This window comes from Melospiza georgiana, chromosome 1 (genome assembly GCF_028018845.1).
Source record: "Melospiza georgiana isolate bMelGeo1 chromosome 1, bMelGeo1.pri, whole genome shotgun sequence".
Taxonomy (NCBI): domain Eukaryota; kingdom Metazoa; phylum Chordata; class Aves; order Passeriformes; family Passerellidae; genus Melospiza; species Melospiza georgiana.
Window position 1 is genome coordinate 1,290,082 of NC_080430.1, and position 18,617 is coordinate 1,308,698.

The following is an 18,617-nucleotide window of genomic DNA, read 5'->3' on the forward strand; positions in this document are numbered from 1 at the left end:
CCATCCCGTGGGATGGACATTCCCAGGCGGTCCCTGCTCCCACCTAAGCGCACGGCGAAGTCGCTGTTGCTCCAGATGCGGAAATCAAAGAGCAGGTGTTGGTAGAGGAGGTGCAGCAGGAACCCGCTGCCCTCGGAGGCCACCTGCTCCATGAGGATCTGCGAGGCCACCAGGGTGCTCATGTCCAGCAGCGTGCCAGGGACCTGTCACAGGTGACAGGGGGACACTTCCAGCCCCTTGGGAATGGCAGGGACGGTGGGACAGGGTTTTGGGAGCCTCCCAGACCTTGTGCAGCAGCGCTCCGATGATGGCCGGCCCGTGGCACTGCACCAGGCTCTCCTGGTTCACGGCGTGGTTCCGCAGGAAGTTCTTCACCAGCAGCAGGAAGGCGGCCACGCTGTTCCTCTCCAGCCTGCTCTCTGCAGGGCAGCGGGAGCTGTGAGCCCCAGGCCCACCCGAACCCAAACTGCCTGGAGATCCCAGCTGCTGTCTCTCCAAACTTTTCACCCTGTTCTCCTGCTTTCTCCAGATTTAAGACGATGGAAGTCTCTGCTGCTTTCAGCTTGGGAATGAGCAGCTGGATGTCAGGAGAAAGCACATTCCACCCACGCCAAAGGTTCCTGGAGCCACCCTCACCATCCCAGAACTGTTTGTTTGTGACTAACTGAGTCATAACAATATCCCAAGGGGTTCTTCCATTACCCTGTAACTCCTGGAGCCTCAGGCAAGACCTGTCCTGCCCGTGGTGGACAGCTGCCAGGTCCAGGAACCCCTCTGCAGTCACCTCCAGCCACCCCAGCAGGACAGCTCCTGCTTCCCATCCCCTGAACTCCTCACCTGAGGACTTTCCCAGCGGGATCAGCATGCCCGGGGCGTTCCTGGAGGACGTCAGCTCCGGCCCCACCAGGTCGTTGGTCTCCTGCTCATCCTTGGGCTCCTCCGTCTTGGACACCACCTGCTCGAGCAGGGGCAGGAGCACCCCCATCCCACCCACGCAGTTGACCACGTCCTGGGGGAGGGAAGGAGAGGCTTTGCTGGGTGGTGACACCAGTGTGGAGGAGGAGGAGGAAGTCCATGGCACCTGGGGTCCCCAAAAGTCACCCGGTCCCCTGCACCACCCACAGTGTCCACCCTGGATGATGAGGACCCATGGGACAGATGGGTCACGGTGGACACAATACCATGGGCAGAGTCCCTGCAGGGTCCAGGGGACCTGTGGGGGTCCTGCCCTGGGACAGTGCCCCAGGAGGGACCCCTGCCTCCAGGCCATGGGGTGGACAGGTCACCCTGTGCCCCGCCTACCTTGATGTCCCAGTTGACCACCTTGTGTCCCGTCAGCCTCCCGTCCAAGCTGTGGCTGGGGGAGAGGTCCAGGCAGATGTTGTTCCTGCAGGCCTGGAAAAGAACACCAGGGGAGCATCCTCATGCTCCTGGACATGTCCCTGGTGGCACAGGGTCCACCAGCGCTGTCCCTGTCCCCAGGGGGGTGGGACACCTCTCCTCACCTGGGGGGTGTAGTACAGCAAGAGTTTACTGCTGAGCTCCACCAGGTCTCCTTCCAGTGTGAACGGGGATGTGACATTTGGTCCTGGAGGAGAGGGCTGGGGTGAGCTGGGACACGGTGGAGGAGACCCCGGTCACCACCATCACCCAGGGGACATCCTCCATGCGCCACCCTGACACACCTGCACAGAAGAGAGCCTTGACCTGGGCTTGCTGCAGAGCCTCACAGAAGATGGCCACGGAGCCCAGGTGGCCCTCCAGCGAGGTGGGGCTGCCCCACTCCGTGTCCTGGCTTCCCGCTGCCGTGGTGGCCACCACCCCCTCTGTGGGCAGCTGGGTGGGGGTCCAGGAGTGGGGACCGAGGGTGGCAGGGACGGACTGGGAGCGCCCCAGCACGGGGTGTTGGGTGAAGACCAGCTCTGGCCCGTGGGGTGCCGGAGGGTGGCTGGCAGCGGCGGCGGCCGTTGTGGTGGTCCGGTGGCCAGCAGAGCCGATGCAGCACGAGGTGAAGGACTGTGAGGGAGAAGGGATCACACCCAGCCCCCAGGGAGGCCATGCTGAAGGGTCTGGGGGGTGCTGGGAGGATCCCCCACCTCGTGGAGGGAGGGGAAGCGGAGCTGTGCCGTTTTCCGCAGCTGTCCGTCGGCGTAGATGCTGACGATGTTCTGGCCGAAGGGCCGGCGGCCGGCAACGTGGACAATGTCAACGCAGTGCTAGGGGGACAGAGAGGGACATCAGGGCGTTGTGGTGTCCCTGATGGGGACAGGGACGGGGATGGGGATGATCCTCACCCAAGCAGAGTCATTGAAGGCAACCTCGGGCAGTGCCACTGTCATGTAATCCTTCTTGGTGCACACGGCCACCACCAGCACGCCGCCCGCGGTGAAGAACGCCTCGAAGCCCGTCCCGCCCGCCGTGAAGAAGCTGGTGGAGAAAACCATGGAGAAAACCACGGTGGGGACGGTGCTGCTGCCCCTCCCCACCCTCCCCTCTCCCCCTCCAGCGAGCATCACCTGTAGAGCTGCCTCCTCTTCGGCCTCGCTGGCGGCTCCGGCTCCTCCTCGCTCAGGCACAGCCAGGCGTGGAAGGCGAAGGCGCCGCCGGGCCACTTCTGGATGGTGGGCACCATGATGCCGGCCATGCCGGGGCTCAGGTCGAAGCTCTGCAGTGCCCGGGGAGGCCCCTCGCCCCTGGCCATGCCGGACAGCGCCCGGATGACCGGAGCCACGTAGGGATGCGGCCCCCGGCCCCGCTCGCGCCGCAGCAGCCGCAGGAGCTGCCGCAGCTCCCCGGGCCGGATGGAGAGGCTGCCCAGGGAGCGCAGCAGCTCCAGCAGGTTTTGGGAGCAGGCGCTGGGAAGAGCTGGCTCGGTGGCCAGGGCGGCCAGCAGGGAGCCCACCATGCCCGCCTTGACGCAGGTGAGGCGGCTGGGCAGGGAGGCCTCGCAGAGGCGCCGCAGCCACGCCGACAGGAACTGCTGGAGATCCCGGCACTCCAGCGCCGGCAGCCACGCCAGCAGGATCAGCAGGGGCTGCTCGTTGCGGATGGGACGCACTGGGAAGGAGCTGTGGTCGCCCTCCACTGCCTGCAGGGACACAAGAAGGGGTTGGTGCAGCTCCAGTGCTTGGAGAGGGATGGATCCATCGCAGGCAGAGACCTTGCGTAGGCCCTTGCACATCCAGAATCTTGGAGACTCCCATGCAGCCAGAGTTTGACGACCCCAGACATCAAGGGGTCTCATGGATTAAAGACCTTGGAGACCCTGGTGCATCAAGTATGTCAGAGACCTTTATGCAACAATCCTTTTGGAGATCCAGTGCATGAAGAATTCTGGAGACTCCATGCATCAAGAATCTTATGTACCCCCATGCACCAAGGATCTTGGAGATCCTCATGGATTAGGGTCTTGGAGACTCCCATGCATTAATAGTTTTGGAGATACTGCACATCCAGAATTTTGGGGCACCCCAAGCATCAAGGATCTTGGAGACCTCCATGTATCAAGGATCTTGGAGATCCTCATGCACCAAGCATTCTGAGGATTCTTGTGCATCCAGAATCTTGGAGCATTAAGAATCTCTGTGCCTGAAGTGCCTTGGAGGCCTCCACGAATCAAGGATCTCAGAGACCCTCATGCATGAAGCACCTTGGAGACCCTCCTGCGTCCAGCAGCACCAGAGTGAGCAGCTCCACATCCAACAGGGCTCAAAACTCCCAAACCCAAGCACAACTCCGAGTGAAAGATGGACCCAGGACCCGTTGGGAGCAAGCTGCTGAGAAACCAGCAGAGTGGAGAGGATGGGGGGCTCAGGATGGGGCTGAGATCCACCCAGTGCCGACAGCTTTGCCCAGGATTCGGGAAAAGTGGGAATGCTCACCATGTTGAGGAGCTCCTGGAGCAGATGCTGGGTGGGCTGGCCCTGGCTCCTCAGCACCTCGTAGAGGTGGGTGTAGCCAATGCGCTCCTTGAACACCTCCTGGAGGCACAGGGACAGTGCCAGCTGTCACCTGGGGCTGAGCCACCTCAACCCGGGTGAAAACACCCAAATCCCTCTGGTTTTGTGGTGTCCTCCTCAGGGGAGGTCCCCTGCCCACCTTGGCCGAGGGCGAGTTGCTCATGATGGCCGTGAGCACCCTGAGGGCGTGGACAGCGATGGCGTCGGAGCTGCTGGCACTGACCTGGGGGGACACGGGAATGGGGACGTGGGGATGAGGGGACACAGCCCCCCAGGGGTGGTGGTTGGGTCATGGGTACCTGCTGGGACATGGGAATGAGGGGACACAGCCCACCAGGGGCGGTGGTTGGGTCATGGGTACCTGCTGGGACGTGGGGATGAGGGGACACAGCCCACCAGGGGTGGTGGTTGGGTCATGGGTACCTGCTGGGACGTGGGGATGAGGGGACACAGCCCACCAGGGGTGGTGGTTGGGTCATGGGTACCTGCTGGAGTCCATCCCCATTCCGTGTGGGAATCTCGTCCTGGGCTTCACCCGCCTCCTGCGAGCTGCCGAGGTAGAGCTGTGGGACACGGGTGGGCATGGGACACTGGGAGGGGCTCTGGAGGGTCCCCACCCCAGGGATGTGTCCCAGCATCATTCAGATCCAGAAATGGTGAGGATGGAGATGGAGACGGAGGTGCCCAACCCCGGGGTCCCCAAAAGGGACAGATCACTCTGTCCCATGGTCAGTCAGAGCTGGGAAGGGCGAGGATGGAGATGAAGGTGGCCAACCCTGGTGTCACCAAATGTCAGTCCCAGGATCATTTAAAGAGGAAAGGGGAAAGGAAAGGGAAAGGAAAGGGAAAGGAAAGGGTGAGGAAAGGGTGAGGAAAGGGTGAGGAAAGGGTGAGGAAAGGGTGAGGAAAGGGTGAGGAAAGGGTGAGGAAAGGGTGAGGAAAGGGTGAGGATGGCGATGAATGTATCCAAACTTGGTGTCACCCTATCTCAGGTTTGTTTAGCATCAGAAAGGTGACAAGGACGAAAATGAGGATAGGGATGATGATGGAGATGGAGATGGAGATGAGGACAAGGATGAGGATGAGGAACAGGGAACGGGGATGAGGACACTGCTGTGCCACCCCATACCTTGCTGTTCTGGAGCAGGCGGATGATGTGCTCGAAGCAGTTGTTGCTGAGGAACACGGCCTGGAGCACCGGCCGGTCCTGGCAGCTCAGCATGGCTGGGATGGCATCTACAGACACACAGACACACAGACACACAGACAGCCTGTCTCAGCCCCATCCCACCCCACATCCCCACACCCCACATCCCGCTCCCCACCTACCCAGCATGAGCACGCGCAGGGCGATGAGGCCGCCGGGCGGCGCGGGCAGGTGGGAGTTGAGCACCCTGAAGAAGCCGTCCAGGAGGCTCCGCAGGGACACGGGGCCGGCGCCGGGGCTGGAGCCGTGCAGGACGTGCACCGCGGCCACCACGGAGCGCAGCGTCACCTCCAGCAGCGCCGGCGACGCCGCGGCCCCGCCGCCACTGCGCTGCAGAACCCCCAGGAGAACGTCCAGAGCCGCGGGCGTGATGGCCTGGAGCGCGTTGGGCTGCGGGGATGGGAACGGGGGGCAATTCTGTCACCCGTGGCACTGAGCCCTGCACTGAGCCCTGCACTGATCCCGTTGTTTACTGACCCCAGACCCCCAGCGCTGCAGATTTTACCCCGGGGGTGTGAATTGTTTTAAAGCCAATTTTGAAGTCATTGATTGAATTGATTTTTGGTTGCCGCAGAAGTTAAAACTGATTTTGGGTCCAAATATTTATATTATATTATATTATATTATATTATATTATATTATATTATATTATATTATATTATATTATATTATATTATATTATATTATATTATATTATATTATATTATATTATATTATATTATATCATATTACATTATATCATATTACATTATATCATATTACATTATATCATATTACATTATATTATATTATATTATATTATATTATATTATATTATATTATATTATATTATATTACATCATATTATATTATATTATATTATGTTATGTTATGTTATGTTATGTTATGTTATGTTATGTTATGTTATGTTATGTTATGTTATATTATATTATATTATATTATATTATATTATACTCCAAGGAGTTTCCAGCCCAGAGCTGAACTGGACTAGAATAGAAGCAGCAGCTTCAGCTTAAAATCTTCCCATTACTTAATTATTTAATTAATTTTGACAATTTAATGTGATAGTCCAGGAAAATAATTTAATTCAGTAATTTATTTATTATATTTAAGTATTTCATAATTAAGTTTAAATGAAGTTTAAGTATGATAAAGTTTTAAATATATTTAAATATAAAGTTTTAAATATATTTAAGTTTTAAAATAACTTCATTTAATACTTTAACTATTCAATAATTTAATTATTTAACTTAATTATTTACATATTTTATTTTATTATTTCTTTATTTCATTAATTGTATTATTTTATGTAATTTTTTAGTTTTATTTTATTATTTTATTTGTTCTACTTCATTCTTTAATTCCTAATTTAATAAGTGTTTAAAATAATTTTATTTCATTTTAAATTATTTTGTCTTGTTTCATTATTTTGTTTTATTTTATTATTTATTTTAATACTTTAATTTTATTTAAATTTTAACTATTTTGTCTTGTTTTATTATTTTGCTTTATTTTATTTTATTTATTTTAATACTTTAATTTTATTTAATTTTAAATTATTTTGTCTTGTTTTATTATTTTGTTTTATTTTATTTTATTTATTGTAATACTTCAATTTAATTCTTCAATTTAATTACTTAATTTAACATTTCTGAAATCTGAATCTTTAATCTCTGAATGTTTCATTTACTTCTTCAGTTTAATTACTTAATTTACGTTTCTGAGCTGATCCCACCAAATTTAGGGATGGAATATTAAACAGGATTTTTAAAAGCTTTGGAAAATTCAGTGGTTTAATTCCAGCCTTGGAATGAACAAAACTTTGGGGTTTATGCCTGGAATGAGGAGCTGCCAAGGGTACCTTGGATCCGGAGAGGATGGCTCCAAAAAGATGGATAATCCGGAGCTGGATTGTTTCTGGGAGCTGCTTCCCGCCTTGGAAACTCTCTGTGAGGATGAGGAGGGAAGGATTTCATCACAGGAGCAAACAGCAAAACAAAAAAAACCCAAAACCACACAGAAAAAGGTCCTTTTCTAGCCAAAAATAGGGAAAAATCCTTTTTTCACCCCAAAAAACAGAGAAAAATCCCTTTCCTACCCAAATCCACCCCATGGGGGTGCTGGACCCTGCTGCTGATGGAGAGGATGAGGATGCTCCGTGTTTTCCAGCTCTGGTTGTGCCAGGGACGGGGTTTTGGCCCCAAAAAAGGGGATTTCTGCCCACCTCAGGTTCAGCTGGGGGTTTATGGCACGGAGTTCTGGGGGATTTTTGCAACGGTGCTGCCTCTAAAAGGGGATTTTTGGTGCTTCCCTGATAAAAATCCCCCTTTGTGTTGATTTCTGTGGGTTCTGCAGGTGCTGCTGGGCTTAACTCCTGCTCTGCGATCCTGCTCCTCTTGCCAGGACACGGGAGCAGGTACGGGATCCCAGATTTCTGGGGCAGGTGTGGGATAACCTGGAACAGCATCCTATATCTGCCTTGGAATCCTATAATAGTCCTGGGATAGGTACAGGATAATCTGGAGCAGGTGTGGGATCCCATATCTGTGGGATAATACAGGATAACCTGAACAGGTGTGGGATCTCATATTTGTGGGATAATACAGGATAACCTGAACAGGTGTGGGATCTCATATCTGTGGGATAATACAGGATAACCTGGAGCAGATATGAGATCCCATATCTGTGGGATAAGCACAGGATAACCTGGAGCAGGTGTGGGATCCCAGATTTGTGGGATAATACAGGATAACCTGAACAGGTGTGGGATCCCATATTTGTGGGATAATACAGGATAACCTGGGGCAGGTGTGGCATTTCCTATCTGTGGGATAATACAGGATAACCTGGAGCAGGTGTGGGATCCCAGATTTGTGGGATAAATACAGGATAACCAGCAGATATGGGATCCCAGATTTGTGGGATAAGCACAGGATAACCAGCAGATATGGGATCCCATATTTGTGGGATAAGCACAGGACAACCTGGAGCAGGTGTGGGATAATACAGGATAACCTGGAGCAGGTGTGGGATCCCAGATTTGTGGGATAAGCACAGGATAACCTGGAGCAGGCGTGGAATCCCAGATTTGTGGGATAAGCACAGGATAACCTGGAGCAGATATGGGATCCTTTAAGGTCCTTGGATCAATACCTACCTCTGAATACAACATCCCTCCATGGATTCTATAAATATTCCCTGATCCCACCCCCCCCATCCCTGGACACTCTCCCTATTTAGGGATCCCACACCAACCCTCCCCATTCCCAAATCCCAATTTTACCTTGGAAAAAGGCACCGAACTCGGGGGGCAGAGGGGCGGGGGCGAACTTGTATTTGCTCTTCTCCTTGGCACTGATGGATTCCCTGGAAAGGGAGAGGGGTGAGGGGGGGATCCAGGACTGGGGAGGGATTTTGGGATGCGGGGGGGGTCCCTCACCCGCTCAGCTGCCGCCGCCAGGTCTGGTAGGGGTCGAGGAAGCACTCGCAGAGGTGCAGGGCGTGCAGCATCCCGTTCTCCAGCTGTGCCCGGCTCTCCAGCTGTGCCCCATTTTCTGGCCGTGTTCCCTTCTCCAGCTGTGTCCTCTTCTCCATCTGTGCCCCATTTTCCAGCTGTGCCCCATTTCCATGGCTCTCCAGCTGTGTCCCATTTACTGGCTGTGTCCCCTTTTCCAGCTGTGCCCCATTTTCCAGCTGTGCCCGGCTCTGCTCGTCCCCCGGGAGGCTTCGCAGCTGCCGGGAAAGCCGAGCTTTAATCCCTGACACACTCCAAAAACGGGATGAGCTTTTTGGGGGAGGAAATTCCGCTTTGTGGGGAGAATGAGATCATCAATCAATCAATCAATCAATCAATCAATCAATCAATCAATCTACCAATCAGAGCCCAGAGCAGCACAAGCTGGGATGTGCTGACCAATCAGCAGCCAGATTCACACAACCTGTACGGCTGCTGACCAATCAGAACCCAGAGCTGCACTGACCAATCAGCACCTGTCACTGCAAGGCTCTTGGCCAATCAGCACCAGCTGCGGAACATGAACCAATCAAATTACAGAGCAACACAACCTGTACAGCTTTCAACCAATCAACATTAAGAATGATAGAAGCCACGGATTCATGGACCAATCGCCAACCAGAATAACACAACCTAGAGACCTGCTGACCAATCGGAACTCAGTCACACAGCCTGTGGACTCACTCACCAATCAAATCCCAGCACCATAACCTGTAGAGCTCCTGACCAATCAGAGCCCAGACTCACATAATGTGTGGACTCAGTGACCAATCAGTGCTGAGCTCCTCCCCAGCCAGTCAGGCCCTGCCCATTCTCATTCCCAGGCCTGTTCCCAATCCTATTCCCAATCCATTTCCTATTCCCATTCCCATGTTTGTTCCCATTCCTGTCCCCATTCAGATTTCCATGACCCTTCCCATTCCCCATTCCCGTTCCCATTCCTGTGCCCATTCCCATTCCCACTCCCATTATCATGACTGTTCCCATTCCCCTTCCCACTCCCACTCCTGTTCCCATTCCCATTCCTTCGACTGATTCCGTTCCTGTTCCTGCTCCCACTCCCATTCCCCTTCCCGCTCCTGTTCCCATTCCCACTCCCGTTCCCCTTCCCATCCCCTTCCCATTCCCATTCCCACTTCCGTTCCCCTTCCCATCCCCTTCCCGTTCCCATTCCCACTCCCGTTCCCCTTCCTGTTCCTGCTCCTGTTCCCATTCCCGTTCCTACTCGTGTTCCCATTCCCACTCCCGTTCCTGCTCCTGTTCCCATTCCCGCTCCTCCTTCCATTCTCGTTCCCTCTCCTGTTCCCACTCCCGTTCCCATTCCCGCTCCCTCTCCCATTCCTGCTCCCACTCCCGTTCCTGCTCCTGTTTCCACTCACCTTCCTGTTCCATTCCTACTCCCATTCCCATTCCCGTTGCTGCTCCCACTCCCATTCCCACTCCCATTCCTGTTCCCACTCCCACTCCTGTTCCCATTCCCACTCCCATTCCTGTTCCTGTTCCCACTCCCATTCCCACTCCCATTCCTGTTCCTGTTCCCACTCCCACTCCTGTTCCCATTCCCTCTCCCATTCCTGTTCCCGTTCCCACTCCCACTCCCATTCCCCCTCTGTTCCCGTTCCCACTCCCATTCCCACTCCTCCTTCCACTCCTGCTCCCTCTCCTGTTCCCACTCCTGCTCCCTCTCCTATTCCCGTTCCTGCTCCCGCTCCCTCTCCCATTCCTGTTCGATTCCTGCTCCCACTCCCGTTCCCGTTCCTGTTTCCACTCCCGTTCCCACTCCCATTCCCATTCCCTCTCCCACTCCCATTCCCATTGCTGCTCCCACTCCCATTCCCACTCCCATTCCCGCTCCCATTCCCATTCCCGTTCCCATTGCTGCTCCCACTCCCGTTCCCACTCCCATTCCCGTTCCCATTGCTGCTCCCACTCCCGTTCCCATTCCCATTCCCACTGCTGCTCCCACTCCCGTTCCCGCTCCCATTCCCATTCCCATTGCTGCTCCCACTCCCGTTCCCGCTCCCATTCCCGTTCCCACTCCCGTTCCCGCTCCCATTCCCATTCCCACTGCTGCTCCCACTCCCGTTCCCGCTCCCATTCCCATTCCCACTGCTGCTCCCACTCCCGTTCCCGCTCCCATTCCCATTCCCATTCCCGTTCCCACTCCCGTTCCCGCTCCCATTCCCGTTCCCATTGCTGCTCCCACTCCCGTTCCCGTTCCCATTGCTGCTCCCACTCCCGTTCCCGCTCCCATTCCCGTTCCCACTCCCATTCCCACTCCCGTTCCCGTTCCCATTCCGTTCCCTTTTCCCACCTGGCTCCCGCAGAGCCGCAGCAGCCGCAGCACGTGCGGGAGGCAGCCGGGGCTCCGGTCGGGCTGGATGTTCTCCAGGTTCCTGGAACGGAAAACATCGGGAATTCACCTGCACGGCTGGGGAGGGAATACGGGAAGGGGAAGGGGGAAATTTTGGGGGGAATAAAGTGTTTGGGGCAGGGAAAATGCCATAAAAATTTCTTATATTTTACACAATTTTTATTATATTATGTTGTGTTATTAATTTTTTGTTATTAATAATAAAAATAACTTTTTTTTAGAGATGTGATGCAGTTTGGGGGGAATGATGGAATTTTGGGGAGAAGAATGGTTTCCTAGTCTTATATTTTCATTACATTACATTATATTATTTATTATTATATTCAGTATTACCTTTCAATATATTAACTATTAATAATAGTAATTATTTTCAATTTTTTTAAAAATATATAATGCATTTTAGGGAGGGAATGATGGAATTTGGGGGGAATGATGGTTTAAAATTATCATATTTTTATTAGATTACATTATTAAACAATATTATTATTAATAATCACGACTTCCTAATTATTATTTTTAGAGACATGATGCACTTTTGGAGGTGGCATTACATTGGGGGAATGACAATTTTGAGGAGCAATAACGCTATTTTTAAATTACTACATTTTTAAAATATTTTGTTATTTTGCATTATTATTATTGATATTGCAAAATATTTACAATTTACAATTATTTTTAAAATATAAAAATATAAATAGTATATAATATATTTTATGATAATAATAATAATAATAATTATTATTATTATTATTGAAATATTTTGTTATTTTGCATTATTATAATTACGGCTAGTATTATGACTATTACTCTTACTACTATTATTATTACTACTATTATTAAATAATAATAATATTATTTTCACTACTACTACTAAATAATAATAATAATAACATTATTATTATTATTATTACTACTACTACTACTACTACTACTACTACTATTATTATTACTATTATTATTATTATTATTATTATATTTTTCAAATTTTGTAATATTTTTCATGCACTTTAGAGGGGATGCTGCGATTGGGGGGATCCCAGATTTCACAGTGGGGTGATTCCCCTCAGGGAGGAATTCTATGGGGATTTTTTGGGGTGGGGACCGCACACCCCCAAAGCCACCCAACGCTTTGGGACAAACGGGGACCTGGAGGGGACGCAGAACCCCCAGCGCTGGGGCTGCTCCGTGCTGGGAACCCGGCACGAAGCGGGGGGCAGAGGGATTTGGGGTCACCCACCTGCAGATGATGATGAAGAACTTGAGCAGCAGCAGGGCCTGGCCCAGCCCCGTCCCCTGTGTCCCCAGGGCCACGCAGTGTCCCAGCCGCTGGCTCAGCACCTGCAGCACCTCCCGCGGCAGCGCCGGGATCTCGGAGCCCGGCTCCTCGGGCCTGGCCGGGATCGGGGTGCAGGACGTCACCCCCGGCTGTCCCCGGGGCCCCCCTGCCCGAGGCGCCGGATGGCTCCAACCACGGCGGGCGGATGAGGAGCCACAACGCCCACGGCGCCACGGCTGGGGCCCCACGGGGGGTTTGGGGACACACGAGGGCTTTGGGGGGACACTCGGGGGTGCTGGGGTCACCTACAGGGGACACTCGGGGGTGTTGCTCAGGGATATTGGGGTCAGCCAGGAATGCTAGGGGTCATCCAGGGTGGTCACTCGGCGGTGTTGGGGGGCACTCAGGGATGTTGGGGTCATCCAGAGGTGCTGGAGGCCACTCAGAGGTGTTGAGGGTCACCTACAGGGGTCACTTGGAGGTGTTGGGGGTCACTCAGGGATGTTAGGGTCAGCCAGGGGTGGTCACTCAGGTTGCTGGGGTCATCTACAGGGGTCACTCAGGGATGTTGGAGGTTTCTCAGAAGTGTTGAGGGTCACCTGCAGGGGTCACTCAGGGCTCTTGGGGTCATCCAGGGGTGCTGGGGATCACTTGGGCAGGACATTTAGGGGTGCTGGGGTCACCCAGGGGTGTTGGAGGCCACCCAGGAATGCTGGAGGTCACTCAGAGGGATCACCCATGGGTGCTGGGGTCATCCCTGGGGGATCACTCGGAGGGTGTCTGGGGTCACTCAAAGGGTGTTTGGGGTCCCTCAGGGCTGTTTGGGGTGACTCAGCGGGGTCCCCGCAGGGTTTTGGGGTCCCACCTGCGGGGCTCCAGCGAGGGCAGGGCGATGACCCTCTCGAAGCTGGTGACGAAGGCCTCCAGCCACTGTTGCAGGTAGGACAGGTCCTTCTGCAAGGGAGGGCAGGGCTAGAGCCGGCGGCCAATCACGGCTCTCCATAGCCCCAGCCTGCAGGGATTGGTCAATCACAGCCAGAGAAACCAGCCCCGCCCTCTCAGGTGTGTGACACACCCCTGGGAGCCACTGACCAATCACAGCGCAGAACCGCACAAACTGTGAAGCCTCTGACCAATCAGAACCCAGAACTGCACAACCTGTGAAGCCACTAACCAATCAGAGGCCAGCACAAACCTGTGGAACTCAGTGGCCAATCAGCTCGCAGAGCACCTGTCCCTGCAGCCAATCAGGGCACAGCAGGCCCTGCCCGGCCCATCTGGGGTTGTGCAATGGGGACAGCGCGGACAGAGGCGGACAGAGGGGGACAGAGGGGACTCACCCAGGCTGGGCACCCCAAGGTGCCACCTCCAGGTGTCCCACGTCCCTGAGCACCCCAGTGTGGCACCTTGGGGTCACCCCAGTCCTTGAGCACCCCAACAGTGCATTTTTGGGGTGCCCTATGTCCCTCAGCATCCTGGTGTGGCACATTTAGTGTCACTCGAGTCCCTGAGCACCCCAGTGTGACGCCTTTAGGGTCACCCCCATCCCTGAGCACCCTTTGGGATCACTCACAGCCCCGGGCCCTCCAAAGCATCAATTTGGGGTCACCCACATCCCTGTGGGGACACCCACGCCCCGATGCAGCACCTGGGGGTCACCCCAGTACCCTGAGCACCCTAGTGTGGCACTTTTAGGGTCACCCCATCCCTGAGCACCCCGAGTCCCCCATCCCCACGGGCACCGTCCCCCCTTTTCCGGGATCCCGCAGGCTCCCCCACAACGGGGCGGGGACCCCAAAATCCGCCTCCCCCGCGCTTCCCGCTCCCCCCCGAGTGTCCCTGGGGACGCGCCGGGGCTGTCCCCGCGTCCCCAGCGCCGGTACCTGTCCCCGGGGGTGCCCGCGGCCGTCCATGGCCCCGCAGCCGTGGGAGCGGCGCCGGCGCAGCGGGGCCGGAACGGGCTGCGGGGAGGGGGTGCCGAGGGGGGGCCCCCCCTTTTTGTCACCGCTGTCGCTTGTGCAAAGCCACCAAAGGAAAAAAAAAGCCCCAGAGCTCTCAGGAAATGCCAAGTCACCCGCGGCCCCAACGGCGCTTCCTGCCCCGCTGCCGCCTCGGGGACACCGGCCCCGCTTTGGGGACACCGGCCCCGCTCTGGGGACACCGGCCCCGCTTTGGGGACGCCGCGGTGCCACCGCCGCCCCCGGGATGTCCCCGAGCCCCGAGCGGTGGCGGCAGCACGAGGAGCCGCGTGGGTTCATCCCGGAATTCCCGGCAAATCCAAGCCCGAATCCCGCCCGAGCGCTGGGTTTGCCCCGGGATTCCCGGGGGAGCTGCAGCCCGGAATTCCCGGTGGGATCTCCCGGAGCCGCTGCCCCGGAATTCCCGCGGTTCCCACCTGGAGCTGCTGTTCCGAAATTCCCGGGGCGCCCGCGCGGAGCTGCATCCCGAGCCCGGATTCCCGCTGCGCCCACCGGAGCGGCGCTGCCGCGTTCCCGGTGTGCCCTCCCGGTGCCGCGGTCCCTCCCGGGGTGCCCTCCCGGTGGCGGTGGCGGTGCCACCCCGCGGAGCTGTCGCAGCCGGTTCCCGGCTGGCAGAGCCGGTTCGGCGGCTTCGGGGCTCGGGCGGCGCGGAGCCGCCTGGGAGCGTCGGGAATCCGAGCCGGGAGTACGAACCGGGAATGCCAGACCGGGAATGCCAGACCGGAATCCGAACCGGGGAATGCCCAACCGGGAATCTCAACCGGGAATATCAGACCGGGAATCCGAACCGGGAATGCCGAGAAGGGAATGCCCAACCAGGAATCCGAACCGGGAATCCGAACTGGGAATGTCCAACTGGGAATGTCCAACTGGGATTGTCGAACCGGGAATGCTGAACCGGGAATGCTGAACCGGGAATGTTCAGCCCGGAATCCAAACCGGGAATGCCCAACCTGAATGCGGAATCGGTAATCCGAACCAGGAATGCCAGATCGGGAATGTGGAACCGGGAATTCCAACCGGGAATGCTCAGCCTGCAATCCGAACCGGGAATGTTGAACTGGGAATGCCCAACCGGGAATCGGAACCGGGAATGTCGAACCGGGAATGCCCAGCCGGGAATGTCGAACCGGGAATGTCGCTCCTCCGCCGGGAGCCCCCAGAAAGTGACAGCGACAGTGGCGCGGGGATGTCACGCCTGCACTGAGCGACACCGGGGACACCGAGTGACCCCGCGGGGCTGGCGCTGGGGTCACGCTCCCGTGCTGGGACAGCTCGGCCACCCCTGGGGACAGCCCTGTCCCTGTCCCTGTCCCTGTCCCGGCCAGGCCGGGGACAGCGGCTCTGTCCTGGTTTAAAGCCACCACGGGCACCGCGGCCATGCCCGGGCCACTGCTGGGGGGTGGCGACAGGGACACGGCCATGGAGGGGACAGGGACACGGCCATCGAGTGTGACAGGGACACGGCCATTGAGTGTGACAGGCACACTGCCATCGAGGGGACAGGGACACGGCCATCGAGGGGACAGGGACACGGCCATCGAGGGGACAGGGACACGGCCATTGAGTGTGACAGGGACACGGCCATCGAGGGGACAGGGACACGGCCATCGAGTGTGACAGGGACACTGCCATAGAGTGACACTGCCATCGAGGGTGACAGGGACACGGCCATAGAGTGACACTGCCATCGAGTGTGACAGGGACACGGCCATCGGGGGGACAGGGACACGGCCATCGAGGTGACAGGGACACGGCCATCGGGGGACACTGCCATTGTGGGGATATTGGCACTGCCATGGAGGGGACACCGCCATCACCTGGGCCATGTCCCCCGTCCTTGTCCTCGCCAGGGCCTTGGGGACATGGCTGTGCCAAAGGCCACAGGGTTTTGCTGTGACCTGCCTGGGGAGGTGACACCGGAGTCTGGCCCCGTCCCTGGGGCCTCAGAGGTGGCACGGCCACCCCGCTGGTGTGGCACAGTGAGCAGGACACCCCGACAAGTGGCACCTGTCCCCACACAAGCGTGGGTGACACCTGTCCCCTGTGAGTGCCCTGGCAGCACAGTGGGTCCCTGCAGGGCCATCAGACCCTGGTGGCACCACATGTGTCCCCACGGACACGACAGTGTGACACATGTCCCCTGCCACCACGCACCCCCTGATGGATGGCACCTGTCCCCTGTGTGACCATGGGCACCGGGCAGAGCGGCACTGTCCCCACACAGCCACAGACAGCTGCAACAAGTGACACCTGTGACACACCTCAGTAATGGCACCTGTCCCCACCCAACCACGGCCACCTCCATGGTGTGGACCTGTCCCCACATGGCCACCCTGACAATGTGGCACCTGTCCCCACATGGCCACAGTCACCTCAGTGGTGTGGCACCTGTCCCTGTCCAACCACGGTCACCTCAGTGACTCCACAGCCACCCTGACAAGGTGGCACCTGTCCCTGTCCCACCACAGTCACCTCAGTGACCCCACGGCACCACAGCCACCTTGACAATGTGGCACCCGTCCCCACATGGCCACAGCCACCTCAGGGTGCCACAGTCACCCTGACATTGTGGCACCTGTCCCCACGGCACCATGGCCACCCTGACAATGTGGCACCTGTCCCCACATGGCCACAGTCACCTCAGTGGGGTGGCACCTGTCCCCAAACAGCCACAGCCCTGTGGCACCTGTGCTCATGGGACCACAGCCACCCTGACATTGTGGCACCTGTCCCTGCACAACCACAGTGACCCCAGTGGCACCATGGCCACTCTGACAATGTGGCACCTGTCCCCATGGTCACCCTAACATTGTGGCACCTGTCCCCACGGCACCATGGCCACCCTGACAATGTGGCACCTGTCACTGCACAACCACAGTGACCCCAGTGGGGTGGCACCTGTCCCCACACAGCCACAGCCCTGTGGCACCTGTCCCTCTCCAACCACGGTCACCTCAGTGACCCCACGGCATCATGGCCACCCTGACAATGTGGCACCTGTCCCCACAGCAACACAGTCACCTCGATGGTGTGGCACCTGTCCTCACATGGCCACCCTGACAATGTGGCACCTGTCCCCACGGGACCATGGCCACCCTGACATTGTGGCAGCAGTCCCTCTCCAACCACGGTCACCTCAGTGTCCCCATGGCACCACAGCCACCCTGACAATGTGGCACCTGTCCCCAGGGCACCACAGACACCTCAGTACTGTGGCAGCTGTCCCCACACAGCCACAGCCACCCCGGTGCAGTGGCGCTGTCCCCATGTCACCCCCGATGTCCCAGCCTGAGGCCCTGTCCCCCCACAGGGGGTGTCCCCGTTTAGGGCTGCAGAGGAGGGTCCCGGGTGACACTGCAGGGCCAGCTGAGGTGACAGGCCCCAGGGATGTCCCCAACCCTCCCGGTGTCCCCAGCCCGGCCCACAGCGGCGCTTTTGGGGAGCGGTTTCACCCCAAAGCCACCTGGGGGTGACACGGAGGGGGGGTGGTGACACTCGGTGCCACCTCCCCTGCAGGACCCGCCCCCACCCGGGCTAATCGAGGACAAAACGACGCCCGAGCCGCTTTGGGGGTGGCGCGGGGGGGTCCCCACGCAGGGACCGCCTTGGGGACATCCCCAGGGTCCCCAAAGCCAACCCCAAATCCCCCCCCGGCCGCGCTGTCCCCACCCTGTGCCGCTCCAATGTCACCGCGCACCTGTCGCCGGGCGGTGGCGCCGGAGCGGGGGGGACACGGGGACCCCAAAGATCCTCCCGGGGAGGGCGGGGAGGGGCGGGGGGACCCCGAATTCACCCGGGAAAAGGGAGCGGGGCGGGCGGGGGGGTCCCCAGGGAGGGGACACGGGGGGGCTGGGTGGCCTTGGGGACACAGCGGGGAGCGCGGGGGGGACGCGGTGACAAACGGGGGTGGCGCGGACACAGCGGGGTGGGGGGGGTGCGGGGTGTGACAGCGCAGGGGGGATGCGACAATGGGGGACAGCAGGGGATGGGGAGGGGACACGGGGCGGTGGGAAGGGAGGGTGGCGGTGCCGCCGGTGGCGGTGCCCAGTGGCGATGGCGGTGGCGGTGCCCGGCTCACCTTGGCGAAGTAGAGCATCCAGAGCTCGCACAGGCGCTCCCGGGAAGAAGCCATGCCCGGGGCCGGCCCGGCTGGGAACGAGCGGCGGCTCCGCCCCCCCGGACCCCCCCGCCCGTCCCGGTACCTCCCCCAGGTGTGGGGGGCGGGGACTCCCCCTCCCCTCCCTCCCTGCCCGCACCTGCCGGGGCCGCTCCCCCTCTCCGCCTCCCCTCCCTATCCCCGCGCTC

At 57.0% G+C, this 18,617-nt stretch overlaps 1 protein-coding gene across 1 annotated transcript in view; it reads right to left on the reverse strand.

Annotated features, from left to right (window-relative positions):
• NBEAL2 (neurobeachin like 2) overlaps positions 1 to 18,473 on the reverse strand; it is a 31,683-nt gene extending 13,210 nt beyond the window's left edge. The window contains exons 1-21 of the mRNA XM_058037914.1: positions 18,391 to 18,473; positions 13,196 to 13,284; positions 12,292 to 12,444; positions 10,995 to 11,076; positions 8,606 to 8,898; positions 8,450 to 8,532; positions 7,028 to 7,113; positions 5,289 to 5,556; positions 5,089 to 5,195; positions 4,445 to 4,522; positions 4,099 to 4,182; positions 3,882 to 3,980; positions 2,517 to 3,088; positions 2,295 to 2,427; positions 2,097 to 2,216; positions 1,686 to 2,016; positions 1,506 to 1,588; positions 1,303 to 1,395; positions 838 to 1,009; positions 286 to 419; positions 44 to 203 (exon numbers count right to left, since the gene is read on the reverse strand). Of these exons, the coding sequence (XP_057893897.1) occupies positions 44 to 203; positions 286 to 419; positions 838 to 1,009; positions 1,303 to 1,395; positions 1,506 to 1,588; positions 1,686 to 2,016; positions 2,097 to 2,216; positions 2,295 to 2,427; positions 2,517 to 3,088; positions 3,882 to 3,980; positions 4,099 to 4,182; positions 4,445 to 4,522; positions 5,089 to 5,195; positions 5,289 to 5,556; positions 7,028 to 7,113; positions 8,450 to 8,532; positions 8,606 to 8,898; positions 10,995 to 11,076; positions 12,292 to 12,444; positions 13,196 to 13,284; positions 18,391 to 18,444 (3,274 nt within the window). The 5' untranslated portion in view covers positions 18,445 to 18,473. The remainder of the gene's footprint in view (positions 1 to 43; positions 204 to 285; positions 420 to 837; positions 1,010 to 1,302; positions 1,396 to 1,505; positions 1,589 to 1,685; positions 2,017 to 2,096; positions 2,217 to 2,294; positions 2,428 to 2,516; positions 3,089 to 3,881; positions 3,981 to 4,098; positions 4,183 to 4,444; positions 4,523 to 5,088; positions 5,196 to 5,288; positions 5,557 to 7,027; positions 7,114 to 8,449; positions 8,533 to 8,605; positions 8,899 to 10,994; positions 11,077 to 12,291; positions 12,445 to 13,195; positions 13,285 to 18,390) is intronic.
• Between the last annotated feature and the right edge of the window lie 144 nt (positions 18,474 to 18,617).